This window comes from Anolis sagrei, chromosome 1 (genome assembly GCF_037176765.1).
Source record: "Anolis sagrei isolate rAnoSag1 chromosome 1, rAnoSag1.mat, whole genome shotgun sequence".
Classification (NCBI taxonomy): Eukaryota; Metazoa; Chordata; class Lepidosauria; order Squamata; family Dactyloidae; genus Anolis; species Anolis sagrei.
In genome coordinates this window covers 190,215,815-190,228,158 of record NC_090021.1, presented here as the reverse complement: position 1 = coordinate 190,228,158, position 12,344 = coordinate 190,215,815, and the positions used below count along the sequence as shown (strand labels likewise).

General features: G+C 38.0%; 1 protein-coding gene across 1 annotated transcript in view; it reads right to left on the bottom strand.

Moving 5' to 3' along the window:
* Window positions 1–12,344, bottom strand: part of PDE11A (phosphodiesterase 11A) — a 208,967-nt gene that overhangs the window by 92,191 nt on the left and 104,432 nt on the right. The window contains exons 3-4 of the mRNA XM_060779634.2: window positions 6,136–6,225; window positions 3,654–3,794 (exon numbers count right to left, since the gene is read on the bottom strand). Of these exons, the coding sequence (XP_060635617.2) occupies window positions 3,654–3,794; window positions 6,136–6,225 (231 nt within the window). The remainder of the gene's footprint in view (window positions 1–3,653; window positions 3,795–6,135; window positions 6,226–12,344) is intronic.

Sequence of the window (12,344 nt, the reverse complement as noted above, 5' to 3'; positions counted from 1 at the left end):
GGTTCCCAAGCTTTGGACCTCCAGGTGTTTTGGACTTTATTTCCCACAGTTCTTAACAGCTGGTAGCTGGCTGGGATTTCTGAGAGTTGAAGTCCAAAACATCTGGAGCCCTAAAGGTTGGGAACCACTGCAGTATGAGAAAGCTTGCTATCTAGTTTTACACCAGCTGCAGCAACCCATCTCTGTTCTTCCGCCATTTCCAGCAATGAGGGTTCCTTCCAAATGCTAGTGTTTTCCAAGTGTCATAACACAAGAGAGGAACTGACACGCAGATTCAGAGCAGTAGTCAATCTTACATGACATACTCAGTTGAAGAAAATAGCACAGTCTCTACAGAAAAGCTGGCACCATGTGAATCATGGGGAAGCAGTTGTAGCTACTGTTACTATCAGAAGGATAAACAAAAACTAAAATTTTCTGTTTTGCCTTCAGAACTGCCTCTCTGCCCACTTGAACATCCAATGCCCAAATGTGCTTTTACAGGCCTCAGTAATAGAGAGAAATGGGACTGCGTGAAACTCCTTTTCACAACTCATCTGTTCCATAAGTCTCTAAATGGTCACCTTGGGTCTCATAAATCCAAACAAATAAATAAATGATATATGTTGATAATTTCACAACAGAGGCTGCTGGAGGTAGCAGAATTCAAGCCGCGACTGTAATTCAAAGCTTCCTACATTGGTGTATATCATGATTAAGTGGCCATGTTTACAATGTCTACATTTAATCACTGTAACCCTTAAGAAGAACAGCAACATCCAAACGTAACCCTCCCCCTATTTATTTATTTATTTGTTTATTTATTTATTTCATGTCAGGAGCAACTTGAGAAACTGCAAGTCGCTTCTGGTGTGAGAGAATTTGCCATCCACAAGGACATTGCCCAGGGGACACCTGAAAGTTCTGATACTTTATCATCCTTATGGGAGGCTTCTCTCATGTCTCTGCATGGGGAGCTAGAGCTGACAGAGGGAGCTCATCCAAACACTCCCGGATTCAAACCTGCAACCTGTATGTCTTCAGTCCTACCAGCACAAGGGTTTAACCCATTGCACCACCCACTTCTCCTCCATAAAGTTCTGTAAATGAAGCAGGGTGATTATGCAACAATAGGCTCATTTAAAAAAACTCCTTTATACTTAAAAAAAAACCTGTTGCAAGAACTCCCTTTAGTCTTCACTATCAATACAAAGCATTTCTTTTTTGAAAATTGGCCTGTCAACATTTTGAATTGTTATCATTAATTTGAACCAAATATCTGATGAAACAGTAAGAGCAGGCTCAGGAGGTAAGAAAAATGCAACCTACTCAAATGTCAAACCCTACTACTGTGTAATCTACGCACAAATACAGAAAAGAATCAGAAGAAGTGAAAAGGAGGAAAGTGTTGCCTGCAAGTGCCAGAGAAAAGCCTGCACAGGCAAAGAGTTATCGTGCACAGGGAAAGAGTTATCTTTGCCTGTGCACGACTTTGAACATGGATACTTCTGCCACAGGCAGAGTAGTGGTCAGCACTACAAAACGGAAAATTTAATGTGAAGTTGCCAGAATTGTCAGAGCTAGTCCTCCGGATAAGATAGCTCTGTTCACACATGCCCTTCTGCAAGTCATATTGTCACTTACACTGAAGTTTCTAGAGTAGCACATGGGAGCAGAAACCCCATCCAAGGATAAACTGATTTAAAGGTGGCAACCCTAACAAAGTGAAGTCATGAAATCTTGATGCCTGTTTGAAAAATTCACCTGATAGATCAGTATGGATAGTCCCTTGCACTGTATAACCTCAAGAATGACACATTTATTTTCAATAATTTGCAACAAACCATTGGGTCATTTTATTCCTTGAAAGGTCTTGCTGCTACTACAAAGCAAGAAGTGACAACTTGTAGTGACCTTATCACCACATAAAAAACTGTGTGAAATTAAGTTATTAGGTCATTCTTTCCCTCTGGTGACTTAAAATTATAAATAAAAGCAAAGGAACAGCTGCACTCTAGAATAAACCCTTGCTTTAATCCCATATTGTCAAGCAATGTGTACTTTCTGTTTTGTTGTGCAGTACTTCTGTCCTTTCTGCTCACACAATCTTTAGTTGAATCACATTTCAAGAAAGAATAAGGATATAGCTATCTTGTAGAAGCATTAGTTTCTTATTATGCCTACAAGTACCAGCTTGCCTTAACAACCAGCTTTATAGTGGTCCTGTGGTATCTACTATGGTTTGCTTCCAGGAGAACCCCAACCTACCCCCATCCCAAAATCCACAGATGCTCAAGTCCTGTTACATACAGTGGCATGGTAAAATGGTGTTCCTTATGTAACATGACAAAATTAAGATTTGCTTTTTGGGAATTTTAAAAATGTTTTAAATCTTTGAATGGTTGAATCTGTGGTTACAGAGGGCTGACTGTATCTTCTTTACTGTCTTCCCAAAGCTACAAGGAGCCATTTAGGGTTGTGTGCACACACACAATTTCTGAGCCTTTTCAGGGGCTGCAGCACTTACCCATATGAAAATAAGAAGTCTGCCAGGTGAAACATAGACAACCAGTTCAACCTTTTCCAAAAGCTTCTGCCCACAACTAGATTCCCAGAGAAGGAGAAATGCTTGAGAGATCACTTGGAAGAACTGAGTCCACCCACCCAAACCTATTTACAGGATTATCTGGACTGCTTCATAGGAGCTGTCTTGGATGTCAGAGGATATGTCTCTACCATTCACTTCCTGCCCTTCCCCAAAACTTTATTCTTAGTTAATCTGAACAAACTCTCTGTTGTCCATCACATGTATTCCACAGACAAGAACTTAATGAGTTGGGTTCCTACTCTAGCTTCTAGAAAGCCAGAACGCCTTCAAGAAGCAACCACAGCTTAAAATGAGATTTCTCCATACAGTTAAATATGTTAATAAAACTTCAAATGGGAGGAAGGCATCTAAAGGGCAAAGATGCCTGAAAAGACTTATTTATTTACTTATTTATTTACTATATTTATATCCCGCTTTTCTCACCCCAAAAGGGTCTCAGAGCGGCTTACATAATTTGGCACATTTTGATGCTGCAAATTAACATATACAACAATACAATATATAAATAATAAAACAATTAAAACAAATATCATAAAACTTTAAGACATAAAGTCTACACTTCAGTAGACTCATATAATTCTATAAATGTAATAAATAAATCAGTTTTAAGCAGATAGTCTGGATTCAGAAACTGGATTATGTGTCAGTGTAGATCCAGCCTTAGCCACACAGAGTGAACAGGGCAACCTCTTCCTATCACCCCCACACCCCTTTACTGCATGGAAAAGCTTTGTGTACACCTTTGAGTAGCAGTCCTTCCTTGCCTGTTCCTCAGGAATACCTGGTGTCCGAAGGTAGTTCAAGCAGGTTGATGCCCAACATCACACACCTGGCCTTCAAAAATTACTGACAGTATTGTAGTGGTAGCAACTGAGCTGGACTTGCAATTACAATTACTAAAAATAATTCAAGAAGCAGAAATATATGCATTGTTCTACTTAACTTCTGCTCAAGGGCATTCACAAAGTAGTATCCATGACAGTGCACAAAATATTTCCTCAAGAAAATAAACCACATGCCACAAGTAAATATATTTACCTTTTCCAAAATCTGAGCTACTACTTACTGGTGATTCAATGTCTTCAAGAAGCAATACTGAGCAGCGCTCACACTTTAACAGAGTCTGTGCTCGATGCATAATTTTCTTCACAATTTTCTCTAAGTCTGTCTGTTCTTCGAAGAGATCATTAACCACCTCCAGCAAGGCCTGTACACATGGAATTGAAAGCTATGATGGTCTGTTTCAAAAAGTAATGAATACATTATTCTGCAACTTCTGTAAACAAATGTTATAAAACAAACCAGTAACTGACTCTATGTTAACTTGTTTTCCTCCTTATAAGTAAATTTAGGTGCATATATAGCAAAGGACAGCTATCTCTTAGAATTCATAAGAATTATACTTGGAATTTTCTTGAAGAGGTATTTCTCTTTTTTTCACTAGGACCAGGATGACTCCATACTATTTGAAACATAATTGTATTGATTCAATTCCATATTAATTTTCAGTCAGAGATTAAGTAAAAAAACCATTCTCAGTAGCAGTCAACATAGGTTACACATACACCATATAATTAATGCAGTTTGATACCACTTTAATTGCTGTAGCTCAATGCTATGGAATCCTGAAAACTGTAGTTTGGTGAAGGACCAGCACTCTTTGGCTGAGAAGGATGAAGACTTTGTAAAACTACAACTCCCAGGATTCCACAGCATTGAACCATAATAATTAGTGGTGTCAACCCAAATTCGTTGGGTTGGAGAGACACCAAACATTGATGTGATCTATTGTTTTATACCTTTGAATATTACAGTGATGTTACAATTTAGCATATCAGACTGCCTGCTTCTAGTCTACTCAGGATATAGGAGAATGCAAAGGTAGATCTGCATCCTCTTTTGCCCCAGAGATGCACACTCCACCCCTATACATTACTGGTTCTGTTTCTTAGTACAGACAATTGCTGGTTGCAAGTCCATGAAAGAGGGATAACTTTACTATTTGACAGAATAAGGCTCTCAGTTGTCTCTGACAACAGATCCTGGAAAACTGGGAGCAGTGGATAGTTAGCACTAGTGGCTAGGTATTGGAGAATTCTTTGCATAACAAACAGCTTTCCCTAGTCCTCTTGGCAGTCTGCTTGCTTCAGATGTGCTTAGGATGGTCAAAACTGAAGTAAGATCAGTTTCTGTTTGTGGAATGAATGTGTGTGGGTGGGTGTTGTAGTGGGTTATCATCTTGGCCTCAGGGAGCAAATCATGTTGAGCCAGCCATGTGAGTAGGAAATAAACTGATTGCTCACTAGAGTTTAGGGTATGTTTGTTTGCTTTGTTCACTTTCCTTCTAGTAGCATTTTATTGTATGTTTTGCTTATTACAGGGTTTTTTTCTATTTCAATTTATGCTTTTTTGTGTTCAGTCAATGACCTGGGGATTTATAGCTCCTACTTTATAAACAAGGATCCCACACACTTACTCCTTGTGACTCACAAGTCTCCGCTCCTTAAGCACACCACTAGCTAGAACAGGGTACAGCTGCACATCTCAGATGAATTGGAGTGATCCTATCTGCAAGAAGATTTCGCCTAACACATCCTTCTTCACAGATTCTCCCAATACGTTCTCTCAGTTCTTTCTCAGTGTTTTCTCCTCTCTCGTGCCAAAATTGTGGATGTATGAAGTTGTGATACAGTTGTCTCCTGTTGCTCACCAAAAATGTGTATCAGTTCCTTTATTTCCCCTTTCTCCCACTGTGCTGGCAAATGTCACCCATATGGAGGAAGGATCAAAACAGCTGAGATGCCAACAAATGAATGCCAGAAATATTATTTCTACCAGTCAAGCCCTACAGAACACAGGAAAACACTTTTCAGTGGCTGTGCAACGTGTTCTGACAAGTTACATGTTGTAAAAGCTTGCCATTTAACTCTTGGCACAGTAAAATTAGTTGAAAGGAATGACTACTGAAAATATGGAGTAAAATATCAACAAGTTAAAAGGAAAGGTAACCGCAAGTTACAATCAGCCCTGGTGTGTAAAATGAAAGTATGAAGACTGGAACAATAAAATATATATGTAATGTATCTTTATTCAGAATTGTTTGAACTGTGTTCATGGATCTTATTCCTAGTAAGTCTGAGGCTGAGTAAGAGACTTTACCTGAACATAAACCGCACAGAACGTAATGAAGTTTATGAGTACATATGATTAATTTTATGAGTAGATATGATGAATTTTAAACTTCCAGCCTAAGTTTAATCTTTGATTTTTGTATTTTAATATGTATTTTGTGGAAATACGTTTTAATATGTGTGTTTTAAAGAATGTTTTTAGATTAATGTGTGTTTTAGCAATGTTGTAACCCGCCTTGAGCTATGAGGAGAGGCAAGCAAGGAATAAAAAGTATAATAATAATAATAATAAGAAGAAGAAGAAGAAGAAGAAGAAGAAGAAAAACATGTCATTGTTAATAAAAAATATCCAGGTATCAGAGTTGCTGTATTAAATAAAAATAAGTTGTATTGGATCAAGTTGCTACTCCGACTTACCCTGCTTCTATCATATTCCTTTCTGGAAGCAGCAAACAGCTGAGCGTTGGAGATGGCAATACCACAAAATGGAAGATACATTTCCATTACCTAGAGCAAACAGAATAATAAGCTGTTTAGAAGTTGTTGAAATTAAATGCATATCTTCTATCTACATCTTACAGAGATAGTATACATGTGCCTGAGATGACTCCAGGTGTTAATTGGCCTTGGGACCTACTCCAGTTTGGTTCCAGGACCACCGTAATGATCACCCCATGGATAACAAATTTGTGACTGCTCACGTCCCATTATATTAAATGGCCTCGCAAAATGGAGTTCCTTATATAAAGTGGCAATATCAGGATTTGCTTTTGGGATTTTTTTATTGTGTGGTGGGGAGATAAGAATATTTTCAAGTCATGGATGTTATCTGTGGATGCAGAATCCATCGATTGGAAGGGTTGCCTGTATGTGTGTGCAAGGGAGAAAGAGGGTTAGAATCATAGAATCAGAGTTGGAAGAGACCTCGTGGGCCATCCAGTCCAACCCCCTGCCAAGAAGCAGGAATATTGCATTCAAAGCACCCCTGACAGATGGCCATCCAGCCTCTGTTTAAAAGCTTCCAAAGAAGGAGCCTCCACCACACTCCGGGGCAGAGAGTTCCACTGCTGAACGGCTCTCACAGTCAGGATTGTTGGAAATACTTCAATTTTCCTCTGAATAGAAAATACCAAGTCAGAAAAGCAACATGGCCACTGTCATTTCAACATCCCATTCATGAGCGAAGACCTTTGAAGCAGCAATTTTTGTGCTCTGTTCCATTGGGAGGGACAGATACCTGCCCTGGTAGCAATAGGTCTTTCTTTCTGTCTCTCTTTCTTCTCTCTCCTCTCTCTCTCTCTCTCTCTCTCTCTCTCTCTTTAACAGTTCATAAAATGTCAGCTTTGGTGGTATGAGAGAAGAACTGAAGTTCTGCCCGCTGCCACCATCCTTCATTTCCAGAGTTCCTCAGGGAGCATTCATAGAGACACACTGAATAACAAAGACTTAGAGTTCCTCTCTTCCTCTTCTGATGACACTTCGTTTTAGTGCTCTGTTAGAAAATTCTACTTTAAACAAGATCAAGACACTCACATGGAAAATGTGTCATAAATTACACTGTATTGCTGTCCATCTCCATGCTCTTTCAATCCATGTCATGGTAGGAATGTAACTATGTATTATTTGCTTATTTAATGCTTGCTTATAATTATGACATTTTCAGATTTTTTTTATTACTCCATGGGGAAATTATTAGAGGTTTTTTGTTTTTTTTGTTTTTACAAAATGGCTGCTCACAGAGTTACTTTTTAAAAAGGACAGTGAACAATGAGCAAATAACTCATAAAACAAATTCAATTGGGGGAATCATATGGAAGATTTTTTTTCTTCATTTCTGTCTCCAAATAAATCTTTAAAGAGCAAGCCACGCCACCAAATTATGTAAAATGAAACACGATACCGTATATTTTCATATATAAGCTGACCTATGAATAAGTCAAGGGCAGTGTGAAGGCCCAAAGGTATGGATTTTGATATGACCCTTGGGTAATTCAAGGGTCATTACAGAGGGGAAAGCACCAATGCTCCCTTGGCCACCTCTGCCATTTTCCCCAGTCAGGCCAGAAGAAGAGATATGGTGAGAGCAGAGGAGGCCAGTGGTCCCTTTGGGGTTCTTTCATCACTCTACCCAGAGAAGGTGATAGTTCAACTAAACTAAACTATTGACATTGATCCCTGGATAAGTCAGCCCATGTTTTTGGTTTTTTAAAATTAACATTTCTAGATTTATACGTCAGTTTATAAGATAAGCTTCCAAGTTCTGAATGTCACATTGGCTATGATGCTAAATGTATTTTATACTGGATCCAGTGCCCTCAGTGTTTTTAAATTTAGTGATCAAGTTGATCAGTTGATGTCAGAAGAATGTTATACAGATATAGACTATTTCATAGTGTCAATAAACAGTAAGGAAACAAATGAATACAATCTTCAGAGTGGATACAGATTTAAATTTAAAGGAGATCAATTTATTTCAGTGGATCTACTCTAACCATCATTTTATCACAATCAACTAGTTAATTTTTCTTCTTAGGAAATGGGGTTCAGCTGATGAATATCCTTTCAATCAAAAGGTCATGTAATTTGCATGTTCTCTATTTGTTGATGATTCTGATCATTTTTTGATTGCATTCACAAAGCAAAGCTATTTATATCCAGCTTCTGTTATTTCAGAACATATCCACTAAAGACAACAAAAGGGAAAATGGATGCATTCATTTTCAAAGGTCAAGACACTCAAATTAAAATCCACAACTGCAGCTTTTCCATATAGATTATTAGAATATTGTATGTCTTGAAACAGGTAGCATCGGCTATTGTTTGGGCAAACATTTTACTAAGTTTCATTTCACGTCAAGCAGTACAATGTTTTAGGTAGAGAAGGGAAAAAACATAAAAATTGGGGAAGAAACAAAAAAAGAACCCTGTCTCCCCCCCCCCCCCTCCTCATTTTTTTGGTTTTTTCTCAGACCTTCTATTTGGGGTGCGGACTGCACAATCAGAGTGCTGGATCAATGCCACAGCAACATAGTACCCGTGAAAATGGACAAGATGATCATCGTCCCACCCAATGGTCTGATTAATTTCATATGGTGTATAATGTGAGAGACAAACATGACCATACAATGGTACACTGGTCAACTCATAATCAAAATAGATACAAATAGAGGCAAATGCAGAAGATATTGTGATCCATGCAAAAGCTGAGGAATGGATCATCCAAGCATCTAAGAACCATCAGTAAGCAAAGGCACCACTATCTCAGCCCCAATGTTGAACATTTTGGATTTTGGACTATTTTAGATTTTGGAATTCTGGAAAAGGTATGCTCAACCCATACTTATATTTAATTCTGCATTGTATATATATATGTAAAACCAAACAAACAAGCATGCAAAACCTGTTTACTTTTTGCATTTTGTTATCATTTTATTATTATCATTATGCAATAAAATTGGAGCTACTGCAATGTCAAGCCGTTCTGTTTTTAATCAAAAAATACCAATGGGTTGAACTAATGCAATGTAATATTATAAAGCCATGTAAGCATAAAAGTTGTTTCCAAACGCAGAAGATGCAATGTAGTTGATTACCAGGTACAACATATAAATTATTTCAAAAGACAAAGACAAACAATCATAAATTATTAATTAGAACTGGACAAGAAGATGTGTTTACTAAAAACAAGTCAGCATGAAATCGAGTGTGAGCTCAAAAACAAGTACCTATATTAATGCTCACCAGCATTTCTTAAGAGGAAGCGCTATATCTAAATATTTAAATATAGAATTAATAATTTACTGTAAATTAATAATTCACCAATAATTGGAACATATTCGTCTCTCAATCTGTGCCATAAATCCTGTAGGTGTTCCTACTTCAGAGAGCTATACAATTATGTGGGCAACCAAGAGCTCTTTGAAGAACCCAGAGAGGACTGCCACTCAGAGTGGTTCAAAAATGTTTATTCCATTACAACACATTGCATGCCTAGTAGCCAAAATTCAATTAGCATAATTCAACTAGTCCCTGGTTATAAATGCCCAGTCCCTAGGTCGCCTGATAATATTTAGTTCTCTACACTTCATCCAATACCCCAGCCCTATGGCGTGCTATTTTGAACTATCCCATGCCCAGCACTTTCTATAGACTGGTCATGTCCACTGTATTACTGGTTTTGGGTTTGTTGAGCATTGTTTTGAGTTTCAACTATGCTGTTTTATATTCTTATATTTTTTTTCATTGTGTTTTAATCTGGACTGTTATATTTTACTATGCTCTATTTTAATTGTGTTTTTGTTTTCATTGATTATTTTGCTTTTATGTCTTGAGGGCATTTTGACCCAGATGTAAGGCACCCCAAGCCCCTTCGGGGAGATGATGGCGGGGTGTAATAAGAATAAAGTTATTATTATTATTATTCAGCTCTCAGAGATACCTGTTCATTTTCTTTAGCTTATGTTCATGGGAAGCTGATGAGGATTTCTATACTAATCGTGTCAACCGTCTCATTTTCCCTGACTTCTGGCATAGGTTCTAAAATATTTTTAGTGAACACAAAACTCCAGGAGAGAGGGAGGACTCTTTTTTGCATTCATAGAAAAGCTCTGGAATGCAATAATCAATAATGCATTTACACTACAAAATTAATATAATTTGCCACCATTAATATAGTTTGCCACCATTTCAATTGCCATGGCTCAATGCTATACAGCCATGGAGGTGTACTTTTGCAAGGAAAAGCCTTCTTTACCAAGAGTACTGATGTCAAATTACAAATCCCAAGATTTCCTAGCATGAAGCAGGGGCAGTTAAAATGGTGTCAAGCTAAATTCATTCTGCTGTGTAGCTGCACCCTCTGGGATGCCATGGAAACATTGGATACTAGCCATTATGTGTAGGCTTTATAGGCAGATGTCAAAATTAAATATTTCTCACATAGCACTTAAGTAAAGGTTTTCCCCTGACATTAAGTCCAGTCATGTCCGACTCAGTGGGTTGGTGCTCATCTCCATTTCTACGTTGAAGAACCGACATTGTCCGTAGACACTTCCAAGATCACGTGGAAGCCTCATAACTGCATGAAGCCTCGTTACCTTCCTACTGGAGTGGTATCTATTGATCTACTCACATTTGCATGTTTTCGAACTGCTAGGTTGGCAGAAGCTGGAGCTAACAGCAGGAGCTCATGCTGCTCCCCGGATTCAACCCTGCGACCTTTTGGTCAACAAGTTCAGCAGCTCAGCACTTTAACCCACTGTGCCACCGGGGTCTCATCACATAGCACTTAATCTCTGACTTTTACAGCAGTTGTTGAAAACACATTTTTAGGTAGATTTAATTCTTTAGATGTCCTAAATGTTTCCAATTGCTTCTGAATATCACTTATGCCCTGATGGCAGGAACTTGCTAAGGCACTGAAAATGTTGGGGCATTCCAACTTTGAAGTACACCAGTTCAACAGCAGGATTAGGCTGTAAGTAGCTTTCTAGTTGGCTTGATTTATTTGTTTGTTTCCTCTAGACTCAGGCCACTCAAAATGTCTTCAAATAGTCACTAAACGTGCTACTTCACATCAATTCATGACAAATCTTTGTTTTATCCTATTAAATCCTCCACACTTTCCACTATAAATACAGAGATAATAAAATCAAAATACTTTAAATTCAGGGACATGCTTTCAAGTAAGAAACTTCTAGCGAGCCAAAACAATTGGAAGCAAAAAGGAAATTAGACAAATCTATTCTTTCTTCAGACACTCATGAAAGCTTCTTTTCAAAATGTGCCCACACAATAGCCAATTTCGTTCATGGAGCACGAAGCACTTCTTTTGATGAGTGAAAACAGAAAACAACTTTTTTTCTGTAATTAATCCAAACCCTAGGCGTTTACCTCTCCAAACTTGCACATTCTTCCCCCTTTACAATTATTTGCTGTTTCCCTAAAAATAGGTGCAATTTGCTTTGCTGAGATCATGAATCCACAGACCAAAATCAATTGCAATATGGTTAGGTGTGAACACTCAGCCAAATTGCATTATGCTCTGGCATCTGTGCAGCGTGTGTCTGGCAAGGCTTATAACCCAGGACTCTGATCAAATCAAAGCTTAACAGACGTTTGTCATATTCACCAACAGACTTCTCAGGGGAGATCACTATTTTGATTCCAAAACCAACTACTGGTTTAAACTATTTTCTGTGGGATTATGAGAATGACCTTGGAAGTTCACTGTAAGCCTTGTTGAGATCAGACATTTTACTGTACAGACTGAAGACCATTTTGCAGATATATCATCTTTAAATCTAATGTAGCACAAATCCTATGTAAAATCATATTATGTATTTTGACATTAATATTGAAATCTGAAATATACACAGAAAGTCTTTACAGAAGGAAGGTCTTATACTCCGTTGCAATATCTTCAGTATAAAATTCTTCAAGTACTTTACAAATATAATTTGGCATTTTGAAAGAATATTTAACAATAATTGAAAAATGAATGGAGAATGCAGAAAGCCATGCTGAGAAGAATCCAGGACCAATGAGAACCTCTATAGTAGGCATCCTCAAACTGTGGCTCTCCAGCTATTTGGGCCTTCAACTCCCTGAATTCCTGACAATTGAAC